At 28.7% G+C, this 19,451-nt stretch overlaps 1 protein-coding gene across 1 annotated transcript; it reads right to left on the bottom strand.

The window, feature by feature from the left end:
- Positions 1 to 2,158: 2,158 nt before the first annotated feature.
- LOC107444828 (L-xylulose reductase) lies at positions 2,159 to 15,925 on the bottom strand. The gene is made up of 8 exons (XM_087157210.1): positions 15,770 to 15,925; positions 14,539 to 14,719; positions 8,215 to 8,312; positions 7,909 to 8,063; positions 6,085 to 6,127; positions 4,928 to 5,092; positions 4,720 to 4,840; positions 2,159 to 2,559 (listed from the first exon to the last, which is right to left on the bottom strand). Exons 2-8 carry the CDS (start codon positions 14,588 to 14,590, stop codon positions 2,453 to 2,455), a joined length of 741 nt encoding a protein of 246 aa, XP_087013336.1. The 5' UTR covers positions 14,591 to 14,719; positions 15,770 to 15,925; the 3' UTR covers positions 2,159 to 2,452.
- Between the last annotated feature and the right edge of the window lie 3,526 nt (positions 15,926 to 19,451).

A 19,451-nucleotide genomic window follows, 5' to 3' on the forward strand; every position in this document is an offset into this window, starting at 1 on the left:
GGCGGGTTACAATCAGCATTTTGTCTTTTCTATTCGTAAAATGAAAAGAAGTACCGATCCCTGTTTTTGATGTAAAATATTTGGGCATCTTTCATTTTCCCCCGTATCTATTAGATGCATGTTTTTCTTTGACTGGACGTTAGTATGTTACTTTGAGAAAACTACACATTTTATGGAAGAAAAAAAATATTTTACATTTAATAATTGTTTGACTTGATTATTTGTGTTTAATCATATATTTTACGAGAATCTTTATATCTTATCTTTGTAGAAACTATATTCCTTATTATTTATCTCTACAACATTAGTACAGTACACTGAGAAAAAAGTATAGTCGAGGCTAACGGAATATGGTAATATTTACCGTGTTTCTGGCTCTGTAGGAAAAACAAGTAGCTAGGTACTTTTTAACGAAGCTGTTTAGGAACAATTTTAGTAAAACTAACGCTAAAATATGGTCTCCTAATATGTGATAAAATTTGGTAAATATGGTAAAATTTGGTAAATGCGGTAAAATTTGGCAATTTTATTATGATACTCTAGAGCATGACTTAAGAATCATTTATTTGGTTAAATCTACTTCTTAGTTTTGTATTTTTCATTAAATGTGTGGTAATAAGAACTATAATTTTGAAAGCTGGAATATCCGGCAAACTGTTAACATGTAAACTGAAAAGGCTACTTAGAAAAACAAAGCAGGTTAAACTTTATTTGAAAAATTAGACAAAAACAATATATATATATATACAATATATATATTGAATATACAATATATATATATATATATATATATATATATATATATATATATATATATATATATATATATATATATATATATATATATATATATATATATATATATATATATATATATATATATATATATATTAAATATACAACAATTACAAATGCTTGTACAGAAGATGAGCAATTTTTACAATAGTTGTGTGTTTCTGTGATACAAGAAGTCACGTTTCTTTGTTTATGTTGCAATATTTATTATTAATTACTTTGCTTTATAGAGATGATACTGTATTAAGGAAAAGTAGTTTAAAAACTTTGTGCTTCGCTATATGGTTATCCACATTCACTCAACAAACACTGCGCGTGATATTTTCCGCCCAAGCCATAGAATTTTAGTTCCGAAACGATTTTTTAGATAATTTGGCTTCTCTTTTTTGACTTGCATCATATTTGTTTGCAGGGGGGGGGGCAGCTACAATTATGATATAGGATTCCTAAAATTTTGTAGATTGGGATTCCTATGGTTTCCATGGTTGGGATTCCATGGTTTGGGATTCCCATGTTAGTTTTATATTCTGCGGTTGTGTTGAAACTTTAGAGCAAATTACGCAAACTAAAACACTTTTCTATACAGCAATATAAATCATTTACTCCAAAAAAAAATCTTCCCTTAAACTACCCTACTATTTCCCCCTACTAAACTAAAAAGTCGTCCAAAATTTGTTTTATATGGTATAGATATTTTTCAGTAGCGCATTAAAGTATGTATTTTTATAAGGAAAGGAAAATCCTAATAGAATTGGTTCCAATTTAAAAAATCTCATTAGTACTTAAAAAAAACTGTTTGAATAAATATTGCTTTGGTAATATTTGACTGCGTTAATGCAAAGTTTGGAAGCCGCAAAAACTTAAACACATCAAAATAAGTGCATTTATAGAGTGATATTACGCTTTATTTTTAAAGTTGTTTCTTTACCATCGGGCAATAGTTTAAAAGCTATTCCTTAGAAATATCAATATGTTTTGTAACGACAAACTACCGAATTTTTTTTTACATTCCTTAAAACATTTTCTAAGTTCTGAAGAAATATAGAGCTTATCTTATAATAAGTAGACGTGAATAAAACACACGTCGATCGCTACACGTCTTCAAATAAAACTTTTTTCATTACTTACGTTGTTTTTGATTTAGCTTGTTTTTGTAATATTTCGAGTCATTTCAATCAAACGTATTATTTCTTTATTACTGATTTCTTAGCAACTGACTTCATATTTGTCGTGTTTTTCTGTAATGTATATTAATTGCCTTTTACTCTGCAGAATTCCATCTATTGGTTTAAAAGTTAAAAAGCAATAAATAAAAAGAATTGGAAATGCTTATACTTAAATATAAATATTATATTTAAACACATTGTTGAAGAATGATTTTTATTAGATGATTAATTACAATCATAATAAATATATAAACACGACATCAAAAGTATAAATAAAGTGTAAAATAATTAAATAAAGGTATGATTAATTTTTAATAAAATTGCGTCACTCAACTGCCACCTATCTGAGTTATAATTTCATTAAAAAAAGAATTAACTTATAATGTGCTTTTTTTACAAAAATATTACACTAACATTTGAACTCGAAGTGCATTTTAAAGAAAGAGCGAGTATAGTATCAACAATATTGATACACACTGAAGAAAATTATCCTAGAAAACGTTGGTGATTCCTCCATCAATAGGCATTCTGATTCCAGTAATTAAGGACGCATAGTCACTCAATAAGAACAGGATCGGGTAGGCTACGTCATCAACCTCTGGAAACAGAAAAAAAGATACATGTGTTTTGTTACCGCAAAATTGAATTATTAGAAAGAAAATATTTCATCTCTGTTTAAAACCCGAAACATTAACTCAATGAGTACAATCATTTAAAAAGATGCAGCAGTGCTATGAGAAAGGAAAAGCTCTTTAGCAATTTTATCTCAAGAAATAATTTCAATTTTTACAAGTTTGGTACACAGATTGTTTGACTTACAACTGAATTAGTATTTCTAAAAAACCACTCAATTAGTTATCTTTTCATTTAAGGCCTTCATTAGGCATTTAATAAATCATGTTATGTTGAGTGATTGAGTATGCATGCCAGGCTCTTTAAAATCCCAGACTCTCGACCGTTTGATATTCAAAAACCACTTGATATCTTACTAAATGACCACATGCACTAAAATGAGTCAAAGTTAATATTGGGAAAGGCCTATGTTCGTTGTAAATAAAATAGACGTCTCAGGGTTAAGTAATTTCTTCATCTCCACACTTTTTATCTCATGGTTTCGGTAAATCTTGCTTTTTTTCCACGGCAGTACGTGATAGTAAGAAGTTGGGATAAACAGTCGTTGAGAAAAAGTAAGATTTCTAGAAAACAATGAAACGGAGAGGGGAAAGTGAGGAGGGTGGTGAAACCACGTAACCTTAAGACTCCAATTCTATTCACAAAGCATGCGTGACAAATTATTATAATGCATGACAAATACTTTAGTTACGTTCGCCATTTAAGAAAGTAATAAAAGAATGATAAGTAAAATAAAATATCACACATTAAATATATTATCTCACTCCAATATTATAAAAAGGAAAAAATAGTCTTATCATAGTTTCTGAAAGGGAACTGATGAGAGACAATCAATTCACGTGAAGTTGCATTTTTCCTTCCTACTCAATGAAAAATATTGACATATAATTATTTGCAAGACAAACACTGCCCTAAAATAATGGAAGAGATAATTTCACTTTTTGAAATTTCTCAAGAAATACTCAGAGGATTATTTTATAACTTTAGAGTTGTTTAGTTCATGTGATTTTTCATACTTTTCAATAAAGTTTAAAGTTTTCAGAGGTTTGAGGGCTGATGATAAATTACGAAGGAAAATTAGTGATTTTAAACACCCTGTGCCAGAAAATCAAGCAATAAGCTTGTTATAAGCTTGTTACAACTGATGAAAATTTTGTAATTCTAGCTTAAATATTTATAGAGATATGAACACTTTTATCAAAAAGAACTAATTTTTTGTCTTACGTTTTTTTATTTTTTTGCTATAACTTCAAAAATATTCAGTAAAGTTAAAATAATTTTTGGAGCAATTTAAAAATTTAAAAAAAATTCGTTTCTAAAGATATGAGTATTTAAAAGAATTTTTTTTTAATACTGCGCATGAGGGAAAAATAAATATTTTTTTTCTTAATTTTGTTACGAATCATATTTGGAAACTAATGAAAAAAAGTCTTATTTGAATATCTTATTGACGTAAAAAGTTTCGAGCAATTTTCTATGTAGTTTTTGTACTATTAAAAATAAAGCTCAAAATGATCAGGGGTTTTCCAGAAATTTTTCTTGCTGCCCGGTTACAAGAAAGGTAGAGTCATTTGCAATACTACATAATTTGGTCGTGAGTTCGAAAACTCCCCGTGTAGTAAATGGTAATTGGTGCACGTTGAATCAGTTGGATCATAAAGCCCTCCAAGTTCCCATAGTAAATCCATACCTCTGAATGTACTGAATTTGAGATTGATTGTTTTTAGATTCAGGTAAAAATTACTATTGAATGGATTATCATTGGCATCAAAATTAAGAATTAGATGAGTGAATGGATGTATGAATGGATCCGCCTTTTAAAACAGACTGTGACGTGTGTGGCTAAAGTTGTATTTTTGGCCATAGATGGCATCGCAGAAAAACAAAAAAATGCACCCTCTGCCTAAAAATTCGCATGGTTTCACCAAATAGGCTTGCTGGTATTGGCAACTGGCATTAGAAACAAAAACACTGTTTCATGCTTAATGAAGACAAGGTCAGATATTTTGGCAAGTAGAAATTATAATTTACCCACTCTTAGAGGTCCAGTTAAAACGTTTTTGCTTATTAACAAAAATGTTATTTTGTAATAAATTAATCACAAAATAACATGTTATTTTCCTACCTCCTAATCTCTGTAGTGGTGTCCTTTCTGCTAATGTCTTTCCCATTTCATTACCTTCTTCAAATACTTGAGCTGCCATGTTCGTGCGTATAGCCGTTGGATTTACAACATTCACTCTGATCTATAGAAAGAAGCATTTGTATAAAAAGCAGAGTGTTTTATATTTAAATGTATGCTAAATTAAATGATGTGATAGGATACATCTTACATTGTGAGGGCCATACTCGGTTGCCATACATCTTGTTAGTTGATCTACAGCACTTTTGCTTGAGCCATATATGCCGACACTACCCATGCATTTAAAACTTCCTATGCTGGATACATTTACAATGGATCCACCTACTCCTCGCTCTTTCATGCCATTCACAACAATCTAAAATAGATAGTTTTAAATAGATCATTTTAGCTGATAATTGAAGCTTATTTACTGCAACAATTTACTTTTTTGGGTTAAATAACTATTTTTTCCCGCTATATAAATTTTAAAATACTTCAATAGGAGTATTTTACTATATATTAAAAACTCATAAATACCCTGAGAAAAAAAATGTAGTCAAAACTATCAGAATATGGTAATATTTACAGTATTTCTGGCTCTTCTGACACCAAAAAGCATGGTTATTTTTACCGAAGCACTTGGTACTGATTTTGGCTAAATTAATAATAAATTTGTTTTATAATATTTGTTAAAATTTGGTATATGTTGTAAAATGTCGTAGTTTTATCATGATTTTTCAGAGCATGGTATAGAAACCATTTATTTGATTAAATTAACTTTTCAGTTTTGTATTTTTACCAAATGTGAGGTAATAATAAATATAATTTTGAAACTCAGAAATTCTGATGAACTGTTACCATATGAAGGGTTTAAATACTGTATATTTTGGTTTCATTTTCAGAATTCTGTTTTTTTTTAACCAGAAATGTTTCTTCCATTCAGTGCTGCAAATTTAGCAAAATTTTTTCTCTTTGTATATTGTAATTTTATTGATCTATTTACATATATGACACCCGGTGGCTGAGCGGTAGCGCATCGCGCTGTCGTGCCAAAGGGTGCCAGGCCAGGCTGACTGTGCCAGGCAAGGCTGTCGTGCCTCGGGCCAGGCAAGGCTGACTCAGCCTTTCATCCCTTCAGTGGGTCGATAAATGAGTACCAAGCACGCTTGGGAACTAAACACTGGGGGTTCCGCGTTCGGCTGACCACCTGACCGGAACATCTGCTCCTGCACCTCAGAGGCCAAGGTCAAAAAAAATGAGATGGGCACAGTAGGCCTTGGCCCGCAAGGGCTGTAGTGTCGCCGAGTTTAGTTTTTTTTATTTACATATATTGTACTGCTTACTTGCATATTGTATTGATGTACTTACTTGTGTAATATTTATAACTGCTTTTAAATTTATGTTGTAGATTCTGCAAAACAAAAATATATATATTTGTAAATATTTTTCATATTTTCTATGAAGAAATTAAATCAGTTTCACAGACATAAGAATTAAATAGCATATTATGTCTATTTATCACTACATAGTAATAATTAAAAGGAATTTATGAAGAAAGGGAGAGTGATGCAGTTTCGGACAAATGCGTCCCCCAGAAGAAAAATTTGCGATCAGTATATGTTTTTGGTGTCTATATCAACAGGTACGTCAGCCAGGTTGATGACAATTTCAGTTTCTACAGACAATCGATTAAGAAATTGTTTTTGGTATTTTATTTACATAGTAATTATTTTAATGAATTTAATGGAGAAAAAAAACCAAAGTACGTATTTATGAAAATAGAATTTAGTTATAGAAATACCATTTCATTTTCAGTCAGATGAAACACGAAATTTTAAAAAAAAAAATTTTATAAAAAAATTTATGCTTGTTGCAAGTCGGAACAATATTGTTCTCTGAATCAATCAAAGGCATTTACAACAGGTGATTTTAAGTGATAGTAAGCAAAATAAATTTCTCTGAAATTTTTGCTACCTTCAATAAGTAAACTTTTTATGTATCAAATATGCCTAAATAATTTGAGATTCGAAATCATTATGAAATTTCTTTGAGTTATAGCGGATCAAGTACGGAGTTGTAAAAAATCTCTAGACCAAAATTACGGTTAAAAGTATTAATACTCAGGGTACCGATACTTTGAACAGTAAAATCTATTTTTACTGGAGCATAATACGGAACATAAAATCTGATATACCGTAATAATTACCGTAAAATCACTGTATCTCTCTAATACGGTATAATATTTTACTGCAAATTGAATTTTACAGTAAGTACAGGTCCTCTAAACTGTGGTTTAATCCTGAATTTCAGACAACGTAAAAGCAACTTGAAAACTTCATAAAAAATAAACTTTAAATACATTAATAACCAACTTCTATGAACTCAAAAATCTGGAAGAAAAGAACCAAAAATGAGTGCTATCCTAAGTGTAATATTCATAAGTCTAAAGATGCAACACCATGTTGCACATTTGACCAACTTTCCAAACTTTTTGATTTGCAGTGTAGCAGTATTCACTGACAAAACAATGATATTATTAATAGACAAACGAAAAGGTGTAACATTTTGAAGTTGATTAAAATATTAAATTTTACATAAAAGCCAAAAAATTAAGTTGAAAATTGAATCAAAGTAAACACTTCCCGTGCACCCGTATGATGAACCATAAAATGTCGCAGATTTGGAGATAAAACCGAAAGTCAATATTTTTGCTTTTTTGAGGTCATTAGTATAATATTTATATTTTAATGCCACCGAGTCATCGACTTTTAGTAAATTCTTAAATATTAAAATATTAGACCACAAACGCTTTTCATTTTCACAAAACTGTGGCTTTTCTCCAACTTGACGTTTTGCTCCATTTTCGAAATAAGAGTAGACAACGCTTAGTTTGATAGCTAAAGAGCTAAGATAGGCTAAACTTGAATGTGTTTTGGCTCTTTAATTGAACTTGATTATTGCAGATATTTTATTTCTAACTTACATTCAAAGGTTTTGGGAAATATATTTTTTGATAAAAATCTAAAGCTGAATGCTAAAGTAAAATTTTAAATTTGCCATCTCATTCGAATTTCTTAATTTTATCCAATATGGAACACAAGTTAATATGGCATTGAAGTTAAGTAGATTTTTTTTCTTAAGCATATCATATTTTTATCGTTTCTTATAACGTTCATATATAAAAATCCATACTCATCTACGTCCTCCTCAGTCATGTTCCCAAAATCTTTGTATTTCAATATCGCTGCATTATTTACCAATAGATCAATAGGTCCGATGCTTTCAATTGCAGCTGTTGTAGTTTCCCAATTTCTGATGTCCAAACATACCGTTTTTATATTCTTATTCTGAAACAAACGTTACTTTTAGACAAATACTTAATACGTTATTTAATATTTCTAAAAACCTTTGTACATTGAAATTAATTGTTAAATAGCAACTTACCTGACGATGTAGCATTGCTTATTTTTACTGTAGAATTAAAGATATTGTACTTACTATTGTTTGCAATTCATCCAAATCTGGCTGAGTGCGACTGATAGCTACGACTTCAGCACCACATTCAGCTAGTCTAGTAGTAACAGCTTTTCCGATACCTGCGCAAAAAAAACGGAAAGTAATTTATTACTCAGTTATTTCTTATAGTTTTATAATAAAATTCTTTTTAATACTAACGCGAAAATAATGAGTGTAATGGTTTTAGCTGTTTATCCAATACTAGTTCAAAATCAATTAAAGTAGAGCGACACTTAATTATTTTCTTCTAATTCAACAATAGTGTCTTGTGCAATACATTTGAAAAAAAAATGAAATTATGTCATAGAGTTATTTTATAGTTTTTAAACATGACCCTTTATGTATGTATGTTAGTGAAACTGTGAATTTGGTAATATTTCGTAGCGCAGAATACAGTATACAAAATTAGAAAAACGGAATACTTGAATAACTTTTGATCTAGTAATATAGTTTTTACCTTCTAAATTACAATCTTAATGCTTCAGAGGCCAAAATATGTTCATTAATTAGGCCAAATGATATTTTAATTTGCGAAATAAGACATAAGAACATACCTTATCCGAATAAAAGCATTTTTTTAAAAGGATGGGAATTTTTTCAAATTTCTACATCATACAGACTCCATAATTTTAGATTACGAAATTGGTCGAAAAGTTAACATAAAGAAAAAAATTACATTAAATGTGTTTTAAATTTTCATTTCTTGAGATTAAAATTACATACAGCAAGTCACCTAAATTTGGGAACCTGTAATCTTTTGAGTTATACTAATTTTGATTTTAGCAGTTAAAAATTTGAAAATTAGTTGATTGATTGTCATTGCGATTGCCTGGGGTAATAGGCAAAAATTGAGAGTTGGCTTTAAAAAATCAAATAGTTGCTATAATAGATGGTGACCATATTGATAGATAATGCCTCAAGAATAATATTTTAACAAATTCGAAGTTCGATACGACGTATTTATTAACTTCAAATTAATTGACATTCCAACTTATGTGGAGAAACGATTTTTACACGCCCTCTTGCACATAAACGATCAATTGACACTAAGATCATAGTTCATGTGTCTGTCTATCAGTAATCGTCTTTTTCTCGAGTTGCAGGTATAAATTGAGTTAAACAGAGGCAAATTAATAAATATAAAAATAAAAAGTAGAAAAGTGAATAAATATGAAAAACTATTTTTTTAAATGTACTGCATAAGTGTCTTCTGTTTTGGATCTGGAAAAAAATTAAATAGTCCTTTATTATAATGCTGATAATATTATATTAATTTATTTTTATGGACATTTATTTACAATTGCTTTCTGCAGCGATTCCATTTCGCTAAAAATCATGCTATGAGCCCGTGGTTGATAGTTTATCTATGCAGCAACAGTTAATTATCTAATTTAATAGGAAAAATTAGTGCAATATTATTTATAATAACAGGCCTGAGCACATTGTGAAAACTAGATGACAAAAAGTAATTAATTCATAAGGTAAAAATTATTTTCGCTTCAAAAATAACAATCTATTAGAGATAGCACCGAATTAAATTTCTTTTTTCGATATGTAACTCTAATATTTCGTTTCATAGGCATTTCTATATTAATCCTATCCTACCCATAATCCTACCGGTAGCAGAAAAGCTCCAGCAAGACAACGAGTCAGAATATATGTAGATACATTTTTATCTAAATCTTTTTCTTTTTTAAATATATTACTGATCCTGAGTTTGCTTTTCATCTCAGATTTAAAAAAAAAGCCCAAAATATTTCTCTGAGAAGTGACAAAAGAAATATTTTTAATTCCTAAATTTAGTCAATTACTATTTATTTTATGTCCTTCAACATATTTTAGCAACGATGCAGATGTGAAAGAAAACAGATGACTTTCAAAACTTCTGAGAAATAGAATGTTTAAAAAGACGAAAGGCTTAAAAATTTAACTCTTAATTTCCAAAAACATTAGTTGTTTATGGACTGCAAAAGGACTTATGCCTTTTTTTAAATTTCAATTATTCTCTGAGTCTATTGGTTTAAAAGTGTGAAATTTTTTTTCTTCAATAAAATAAAAAACTTTTGTCAATATTTTTTGTGTATAAATTATTATATATCTTACATGTGCTAATTTTGTTTACACACGTTAGATTAAGCATGGTTTTTACAATGATAACCACTGTGAGGGTAGCAGATAATTTTAGTTTTGCAATATATATTTTGCATCGATAATGATGCAAGCAGACTCAGTGATTTTTGCCATCGATCCCATCATTAAATTTATATTAGTCAATATATTCACCAACATATTACGGAGTGTCTTAGTAATCGCATTTCAGAGGAAATCCATAGCTCGGTGAGTAAATGTTTCTTCTTCAAATAATAAATTTACACTAACGTGTACAAGTCAAAAATATAAGACTTATACTTATGTTTTGCCTTAAAAAGTATCCGTTACTCGACTTTCCCCTAAACTTTTTTCAAATTTCAACAGGAGGCAAATGAAGGATATTGTTTGAAGCCATAAATAGTTAACTTTATATTTTTGGTTTTTTAGCATCCAAATAAGAGTCTTGGTGCTGCCATCTAGTGTGGCAGAAACTAGACGTCCAAATTAACATGGCCAACGGTATCTCATCAATTGTGGTGGTCCTGAAGAGTAGATACCACTTCTGGAGAACGCACTAGGTCTACTCATGTGTGCGCACTTGTGCAGCTCATTGGAAATAAAAATATTTTTGGTCTTCAATAGTTTCAAATATTATTTGCCAATATATTCGACACTTAAAAAAATTATCAATCAATTGAATTAAATGTTTCTATATGTAGGACTGCTCAGGCTTCGCCCGAGCATATTCCAAACTGTATCGATTTTAAGATCGACGAGGTTTTTTCAAAACCTCATCTATTTTTAGACTTCCTGGACATTTTTGGACTTATGGAATTGGTCTAATTGGGATGGACCTCTTGGGGATTAGAAACAACAACAACAAATGTTTCTATTGAAAAGCTATAACTGAGTAAAAGATTTCAATGAATATTGATTAAAGAATAAGATTAAATTTACATTTTATTATTAAATGGTAGAATACCTGCCATTTTGGCATTTCTTTGAAAATAAGAAACCGTCTTTATATATTTAGAAATACCATTTCTAAACATATTTCATAGTTCAAATCAAAATCATAAAATAAGTTATTTGAAGTAAGAAAAAATCATCTAAAATAATATTTTTAAGTACTTTAACTTTTCCTGCTCCTGTAGCTATAGCTTTTTTTTTTCATTGAACTGAATCGATATTTTTTTAATACACATTGATTTGCTTTGAAGTAAAAATTTTATTTTTGCTTATTATTATACCCTTTGCTTATTATTAGTTATTATTTCCTTTCTTCTAGAAATAAAAGAGCTCAAATACTGTCAAAGTCTTATCGTTTTTGAAGTATGATAAAAATGAAAACTATTTTTATCAATAAATGTAGAGAATGTAAATATTGTTTCTCAGTGACTGTTTATTTCAAGATAAAACCTCCTAAAAAAACTATGAACTTCAAAAATTGTGATAAGTTAAATGTTTAATTTAAAAACTCGAATACATGCGTTACATATCGTTATCATGCATTATATGTTACAATAATTGAGTGAAGTAATAAATGTCTTTTAAAACCTAAGGAATACATAAAATTCAAATTTATACTTTACACATTTAAGACAAAAATTACAACAGTATACGTATTTACTTAAACGTGTCAGTGCTAGTTAATAAGGCTAATTACAAAACCTTATACAGTAATAAACATTAATCAACATTGCTTTCTGAGAGAGGCTAAGAGTCTTGTGTTGGCGGCTCTCTCTCTCTTTATATATATATATATATATATATATATATATATATATATATATATATATATATATATACATATTACTGCCAAAGTCCGACATATTCTTGATTTCGGGAATTGGCCGGTCGGATCGCGAAGTGGCCACGATGTTACCAAAGTGCGAAATAATTGAAACGGTCAGAGAATATTTTACTTTGGCGGCCTTCTGTAATTAAATAAATAATTCTTATAAATCTTCTAATTTAAAAATATAAAAAATAGAAGTTTTTAAATTGTCTATTAAATAATCATTAATTTAATAATCATTATTAAATTGTCTATTTAGTTGTTTTATTAAAAATTTTATTTGCAAATATTGCCCCTTCTTGTTTTCTTTTTTAATTTAAAAATATAAATCTTCTAATTTGAAAATATAAAAAATAGACAAGCTTTTAAATTAAAATTTAAAAAATTTAATTTTTTACTTTGACTCAAATGAAATCAAGAAACATGAAAATATCGGACATTGGCCGGAACATCGTGGCCACTTCGTGATCTGGCCGGCCAGATCGCGAATTGGTATATATATATATATATATATATATGAAAAATGAATCAAAATATCTACCTCAAAAGAATTTTGGTAAGTTTATTTTTATCTATAAGTTACTGTAAAAGCATAAAGTTTAGGAAATCTCACTATTTACCAATTAAAACCAAGGATTTACCAAAATGGCTTGGCAATGCCTAGGTTTTACCGCAAAAGCTTGGAATTGTCTTATATTAAAGTATACTTCAGACTTTTACCAAGACAATTTGGTTAAAGATAGGTTTTACCGGTGAAGTCCAGGACTAACCAGATTTTGAGTTTTTATCATAACATATATTCGAGGGAAAATTACATGGCTATGTATTGAATAAAATATGGATGAAATATTAAAAATCTAGGCTCAGTCGGATAAAACTCGAAGCTACGTTATTTATATTGAGGAGGCAATACATTATAAATAATTAATAAATAAACTTTAACCAATATTAACCTTGAGTGTCTCTTACGATGTAAGGACTCTTTTTATTGATATTTAAGGTTAGAATCCATTGCCCGGTATTTCTTACACTGACTTTATGATTTCGTATTAAGGGTCAGTGACCGAAAAATATTGTGCATTTTAGGTATTTGCTTCAAGGTTTGGCGGACTAATATTTGTTGGATCTAGTTTTTGTTGGTTTAAGATGGAAACAGCGAAACTTCCTTGAGTTTAAACAGACTATGATTGATACTCATGAGATTTAATGCTTACATCTCGGTTTATTTGTCCTTCTTGCTTTAAATGCCATACTATTAATGCTTAATAAAAAAATTTTAAGTGTAAAACGGTTTGTAGAATAATAATTTTTGAAAAATGTAACTGCTATTTTTTTAATGTAAAGAGTAAGTTTATATAGCAGATTTTTATATATATTTATATATATATATATATATATATATATATATATATATATATATATATATATATATATATATATATATATATATATATATATATATATATATATATATATACATATATTAAGATAAAGGACGTTTTCGTGTTTGATTTTGTAAATTAAAATATAATCTGCTTCAATTAATTAGTATATCTGAGGTCACCCCCTTAGCCATTAGGCCAGCCATTAGGATTAAGTCCTAGAACACGAAGATCCGATCATTAGACCAAAAGTTTTTCAGGATGGTCCATTTCATATTTTACGCGCGTACTGTACTGTTAAAAAGAAAATGATAGAGGCATGTCTTTTACAATACTTCTGATTTTCTTCGAAATATGCATACTTAAAAAGAGTTATAGCTAAGAATAAATCTATTCTTCTTTTTTCCTAATTTATCCTTCTTGTGTACCAAAAAAAAATCCTAGTCCAGTGTTTTTTAATTTTTAAGAAATTCAAAAATGTACAAGTTTCGAAATTACACGGGGTAAGAAAAATTATGCAAGAAATGCATGATATTTAAGAAAATGGATAAAAGGCGTCTCTTTTCAAATGTCTTGCTGTAAATATATTTCTATGGAAACTTATATAAATAATATAAATATTTAAGTATTTAATCAATAAGTAAATGATTGAAATATTAATTACTTTCCGATTTCAAAAAAAATAAAATTAAAAGAAGAAAAGAAATTTAAAAAAAAATACAAAAAATAAAAAATACATAATTTGAAGGAAAAAAAAGTTATAATAGATTAAAAAAAAAAAAACTTAAAAGAAGATCTCAAAAATCTATTCACTGCTTCGAGTCAATGGACATATAGCGCAATTAAATTTAATAATTTTTTTCGACCAAAACTTAATTTTTTAAATTACTTAAAGATATTCTTTAAATACGTTTCTGTTAAATATTTAGGAAGCATGAACTTCTAATAGCAAAACTTAAATGTTCAGACGATTTTATCTCAATCAGAAAGTTCCAAAGAGGTAAAAAATGTTTTAAAAAAATATATTCAACTTACCTTTCCCGGCTCCAGTAACTAAAGCCCTTTTTCCATCAAAGCGAATATTCATTTTTTTGTAGTTTTTCAGTAATATTAGTTTTGTTATCTTGCTTTTTCTTGGAAATTTGAAAAACTTGAAATTTGAGACCTTGAAACTTTTACTACAAAATTCACTTAATGTATTTGTTTTCAGTTTTCTCTGTAATTACAAAAATTAATACATGGAATTTAAATATTTTTTCAAAAATATGCATATATACATATACATATATATTTATACATATACTACATATATACATATATATTTATACATATACAGATACATATATACATATATATTTGTCTTCGCATAAAAACATTGATGAGAAATTTTTTTAACAAGATTCAGTACTTTTTATCTAAATTCAGTACTTAATATAGAGTCTATATTATAGACTTTGTTCAAGAGTAGCACCCAACAGGAGCGGTCGCCATAGCAACGCGTACCATGACGACGCATGTTAACTATTACTCTTGAACGTAGTTGTAAACACAAAATAACAGAAGCAATATATTTTTTCAACAAATTAAAATATAGGTATGTTTTATTAAACGTTCAACAGCGTTTGACGGGATTTCATGTAATCAAAAATTATTTTTTTAGCTAAAAGAATTTGTTTAAAGATTGATTCATTTTTGATTCATTCCTTATAAATAATTATAAATAAAAAACTATGTGAAAATAAATGCTAATTATACAAATGATTAATAACATGAATATAACAATTAATAATATAATTAATTAAAGTTCATTATATAAATATAAATTATATAAAAATAAATAAATATCAAATTATAATTTATTACCGATAATTTTTAGTTCATTTTTTAAACAAACTAAAATCTATGTATTTTTGATTAAAAGTTGTACAGTGCTTGATGGGAGGATTTTGCGAAATTAAAAATTATTTTTTCACCAGAAAAATGAATTTTAAAAGAATTTGCTTAAATAATTCAAAGAATCATTCATTTTTAAAGCTATTTTTAAATAAATGCATTTTTAAACAATTTATATTTTTAATCAAATTAATAAAAAGCAAACATATTTCCTCTCATGATTATATAAAAAAAAATTCTAAATTTTGTCTGCACTATACAATGTCAAGCCAAATATTTCAAAGTTTGAAGAAATTTAATAGTTCATACAAATTAATTTCAAAAGCATACAAATCTAAATAATTCATAAATAAGAGTATACTTAAAATATTACCACTCGCAATGAAATATTTCGTGTTTTGAAGTAATATTTAATGAAAACAAAACAAATTTCAAAAATTATTTCTGCTGACACAGTTCCAATGTGTCAGTTGAATGCTAAACATCGCTCTGTGTGATGCTTCCTCCCACACATTTTCATCAATCGAATGACGTTCAAATTTTTGGTTGGCAAATGAATATATTTGACCCTGAACAGGTACGTCAGACAGAGGAAGTTGTGATTGCATTACTTTAAAATGAGAGTAAAAAGATGATGATCTTAACCCGGTTCCTCATTATTGTGGTTATATGGTTCTTGAATTCACTGTTCGTTGACTCATCAAATAATAAAGATATTGACTTCACTTTGTGACATTGGTTATATATTTAAAAAAAAGTGGTAAAATTATCCTTTACTTGAACAAAATATTTATTATTCCTTATTTAAGACAATTTGACGGCAATAATATTGTTTTAGTATTATTCTATGCTATCATTACGTTTTTGATTTATATTATTATTCCAAATCAAAGTCGTCATTTATACCCGGCTGATAATTTGCGACTGTCCTGAATTCCGTAAGTCGTGGCAACGATTTTCAACCTCAAATCGGCCATCAATTATTCTCAAACCTGGCCTGCAGAACAACAATCAAATACATTATTAAAGTGACTCTGGAAGACGCATTGAACAACTTGCACAATTAAATCATCTCCTTCTAGCACATTGCCGAACCTCAGTCCGCAACATCAACTTTTCCCCGCCGCATTTAAATTGACTTTTAAAATTGATTTCACCGATGCATTATTTTAGATATCTCTTTCTGGAGCAACTCTTCTGCCACAGAACTCGTAAATCTTGTATTTGATTTTTTAAGTTTTGATTCTGAGTTTTCAATCTTAAATTTTTAGGATTTTACTATTTAATAAGTATTATACATGTTTTACTTTTTTTAACTTAAATTTTAATTGCTCTATGTAATTCTAGCCGTCAATTTTACATATTACAGTTTTAGCCGATCTTTTTTAAATTTGCTTTCTAGCCATTGTGATGCTTTTGTCACTTTTACTGTGCTTAATTGTTTTAACTAATACAAATTTTGATATCTTTTAACTATATAAGGGTCCTTTGACCTATAGTTTTAAATCCGTTCAATTTTTTCATGGGTTATTATGAGTTGTGTTAGTAATTCATTTTTATATAGAGATCCTTTGACCCTGTTGGACAGGATCCTGTTGAGTAACTTTTAGCTGGCAATACGCACAATTAGTGAATATGTAAAACTGTTTTATGTTTTAATTGTTTTCTTATACAATCTTACTCCCCTGCCATATTCATGGGCTGTTGCCATGGATTTTATGAATTTTATGTATGTTAAGTATTTATGTATTGTAATGATTTTAAAATTTTAATAAACATTTACCCGTATGCCCTAAATTAGGGCAGGTCGGTGTAAAATTTCATATACCTGGTGGCCACGAAAGTTTATAATTTAATATCACCACTATTATGCAACATGCTCGATAAATGTATTGATATGGATATCTTAAACTTAATGATTTTTTAAATTTTCTTAAACATCAAACAGGATATAATCATTTTTTGGTAAGCTTTGTCTAAAACTTTTATCAAATCCTCTTTAGAATCTTTCAATTGAAAAACTTTTACATTTCATCTAGAAACCGCTTATCGTATATAGGGAAATAAAAATGATTGCGTCAGTCGAAGAGTTTAGTGAGAAAGATACCCTGGATAAGATTAAAAAATCAATAATTCAATATACTTACTTCGTTTCTTAATTAAATGTAAAGGTCAAATGATGTTACCTGTTAATTTTCTGTATTAATTTTTCCTGGTTAAACCGGAGAAAGCTGGACTGGTTTTCTTTCGCTTCAAAAGATCGCTACTCTTGAAAAAAAGATGTCATTAAGAGTAAACAAAGTCTGTCATTGAAGGAATTAACACCTGTCCATTATTTTTGAAACATTTAATATTCAAACAAAAACGCAATAGACAAGATTAAACGATATATTAATATTTCGAAGAGGAACAGCAAATATTTTTCAGCCTCTTAACTCGGAGGCGATCATTCAACTTCTGCTTCTTTCAGGGTTGCCAGGCTGTGAAATTAAAAAAAAACCTACAACTTTGCCTGAAAAAATACTACAAAATACTACATATTTTTAAGCGCCATCTACAGTAGTTATTTGGAAGTTTAAATACTATTAAAAGTATAAAATACTATTAAAAGGATAGAATGAAAGGATAAACTACTATGATTAAAATAATATTAAAATTAAAAAACAATTATCTTTTCTCTTTTGTGCGTTCATACTTCAGGTAAACGCGCAGTACCAAAGATTTAAATCAGCAATTTTGTCATATAAGAATTGTGTGCATCATAAATGTCTCTTGTGTATCATAAATGATTCATAGCAAATTTGTAGAAAATCGAACTTAAATGAAAAGAAAAGTCCCACATTTTATTTCATATCCTGGATAAAAAACGTGAAATCAATTTTAACAATGTGTTAGTTTCATAAAAAAGCAACTTAAAAGGTGATTCCGCCTAAGAAGGTATTTCGGTTTAAAGAAAGTACGTTTTTGTGTCTGATACAAAATTTGATTAAAATCGGTTTAATAGTTACTAAGAAATCGAATTTTAAATATATGACTTTTAAACTATATATTTCCCAGGTTGACCTGATTACCACCTATATTTGGGAGGGTCAGAAATCCGAATCCGTTGAAAAAGAGGCATGCTTATTCAAAGAAAGTACGATTCTGTGTCTTATTTCTCAACTTAAAATATAGTCAGCACTTATTAATCAGAATATTTGTTGTACCCCCTCTAACCAATAAGATTGAGCCTTAGTACATTAGATCAAAATTTATTCAAGGTGTAAGCATTTATTGCGCATTTCTCGGGTACAGTGCGCAAAACAAAAAACGGACCACTCTGAATAACTTTTAAAGAATTTTATAACTGTGTAGAAAATTTTTTTGATTCTCATTAAAAATCCTCGAGATATGACGAAATACATAAAAAGCAGAAATATCATTAGTTGGTTTAAACCTTGGATCACTCCTTTGACCAAACTATGGGGACCAAATTTCCCAGATTACGGCTACACTCCATATTTTGGGGGACAGAGATCCCAATCCGTCAAAAAATAGGTATGTTTATTCAGGGAAAGTAAGTTTTTAGGTAGGATTTCATAACTTAAAATATCGTCAGCACTAATTAATTGGTATATTTGAGGTCAACCCCATAAACCATTAAGATTGAGTCCAAGATTCTGAAAATTATTGGATCAAAAGTTTTTCAGGGTGGTCCGTTTTTTATTTTGTGCACTTTATGTACACTTATTTCAGCTTTCACGCCATCTAAACTAAGCTTAGTGACGCGACAGCCCATAGAAGACCAAGGCCTACTGTGCCCAATTCAATTTTCTTGACCTTTGGCTCAAGGGTGCAGGAGCAGATGTTCCGGTTAGGTGGTCCAGCCGAACGCGGATATCAAAGTTTTTAGTCCTTAAGCACAGTACTCATTTTATTGACCTACTGATGCGATTAAAGGCTGATTATTACCCCTTCGTTAAGTAATATAGCGAAATCTTGAACCCACTGTTCAAAAATGCACCATATTGCGGAGTATCTCAGGACACAGGGAATTATTTATTTTGTTTTTAGCA

This window comes from Parasteatoda tepidariorum, chromosome 2, assembly GCF_982258835.1.
Source record: "Parasteatoda tepidariorum strain Cologne lab strain chromosome 2, Ptep-v5.0, whole genome shotgun sequence".
Classification (NCBI taxonomy): Eukaryota; Metazoa; Arthropoda; class Arachnida; order Araneae; family Theridiidae; genus Parasteatoda; species Parasteatoda tepidariorum.

Bases quoted from the DNA above. Each gene is read 5' to 3' on its own strand.
- LOC107444828 (XM_087157210.1), bottom strand. From the start codon at position 14,590: ATGAATATTCGCTTTGATGGAAAAAGGGCTTTAGTTACTGGAGCCGGG. The intron at 8,313-14,538 runs GTAAGTTGAATA...TTTTTTGCGCAG, and splicing joins AGTTACTGGAGCCGGGAAAG to GTATCGGAAAAGCTGTTACT. The intron at 4,841-4,927 runs GTAAGATGTATC...TTCTTTCTATAG, and splicing joins CCGAGTATGGCCCTCACAAT to ATCAGAGTGAATGTTGTAAA.